A 1,371-nucleotide genomic window follows, 5' to 3' on the forward strand; every position below is an offset into this window, starting at 1 on the left:
CTTTGGAAAATTAGAGGTTAGACTTATATCTTTTTTTAATAAAAAATTAATACCCTATGGATTTTAGAGAATTGGACATTCTTTAATAAGCACTAGTATTAAGGAGGCAGTTAACAATTTCAAGGAGGAATTCATGAAGGGATAATATGTGGTGGAAGGAAATGAGAGTTACAAGTTGGAAAACATTCAGATCTTAATGGAGGGTTAGAATTTGAAGAGCCATTGGCTTTTCAACTAACAGCAAAAAAGAGAAGAGGTTGCCACAATCTTACAATATAAAACAGAGCAAAGGCCCATTGTTCTTTTCAAACCAGTGGGTCCTACTGCTTCCTCAGTCATAACTGAGTTTTAAATTTCGCTTCCATTTGGGTCATATGATTATCTATTATTTATGGAGCGGCATATATACAGCTCATGTTTTACTAATGTAAAATTAATTAGTAAATGTTTGGAAAGCACTTTGAAGATGAAAAGTTGTGTAAGTGCTAAGTATTATTATTATACCATTATCATAAAACACATTAAAAGTCACAGAACCTCATAAGCTAAAAAGGTGGAGAATGACTGTTCTACGCAACACTCAAAGAGAAGATGGCAAGGGGACAGCCTTCACGGAGAGAGGAGGCATGGGCACCTCTACAGAACAGGTGGGCTTAAGAGGGAGCTGGGTAGCAGGGGGGCTTGCCATTGCTCCTTAGGGAAATTTTCATGAAGGGACAAAATTTGGAATAACAAATTAATTTGTATTATCAAGTTCTTGAAAATGAGTTACTCCCCTAAATGTTTGGTGGAAATAGGTGTGATACAAACTCTAAACAAAGGAAAACAAAAAGTGACTAATATGGGTAAATTTTAATTATTAGACTGTTTTCCTGATTAAGTTTTGTGAGAAGTCTTTCAATGTTCATATATATTATAATTGTTGAAACCTAAAGAAGTTTGGGAGATTTTATTTTTAAAAAGATAATTTTATTATGAAAATTCAAGGGACACAATATAGTTGTTATCTATTTCTAGTGAAGGGTGTTGATATAATGATACTAATATTCATGTTCATAATATGCTATTTTACTTATAGGAATATTTATTAAAGACTTTAATTTTTAATTACTGGAATGCTGTAATGATTTACTGCTATACAGTCTTACTGGTGACTTAACATTTTATTATAGTTAGAAACAAGAATGGCAGGAAGAAGAGAGGATTTTGTTCCTCCTTATTAAAAATGCATATGCTTTGATAGCAGTTGGCCTGAGAGTCAAACAATGTGCTGGTTCCACAGCACACACAGATGGACAAAGAATTTTTACATTTTGATTCTTAAATTAATCAAATTAACACAAATAAATATGTTCTAATACACATTACACT

The 1,371-nt window shown here is 32.4% G+C and overlaps 1 protein-coding gene across 1 annotated transcript in view; it reads left to right on the plus strand.

Annotated features, from left to right (window-relative positions):
- Positions 1–591: 591 nt before the first annotated feature.
- Positions 592–1,371, plus strand: part of LOC102499587 (transmembrane protease serine 11C) — a 57,467-nt gene continuing 56,687 nt past the window's right edge. The window contains exon 1 of the mRNA XM_006165333.1: positions 592–647. Within this exon, the coding sequence (XP_006165395.1) occupies positions 592–647 (56 nt within the window). The remainder of the gene's footprint in view (positions 648–1,371) is intronic.

This window comes from Tupaia chinensis, unplaced genomic scaffold (genome assembly GCF_000334495.1).
Source record: "Tupaia chinensis unplaced genomic scaffold, TupChi_1.0 Scaffold143894_1, whole genome shotgun sequence".
Classification (NCBI taxonomy): Eukaryota; Metazoa; Chordata; class Mammalia; order Scandentia; family Tupaiidae; genus Tupaia; species Tupaia belangeri.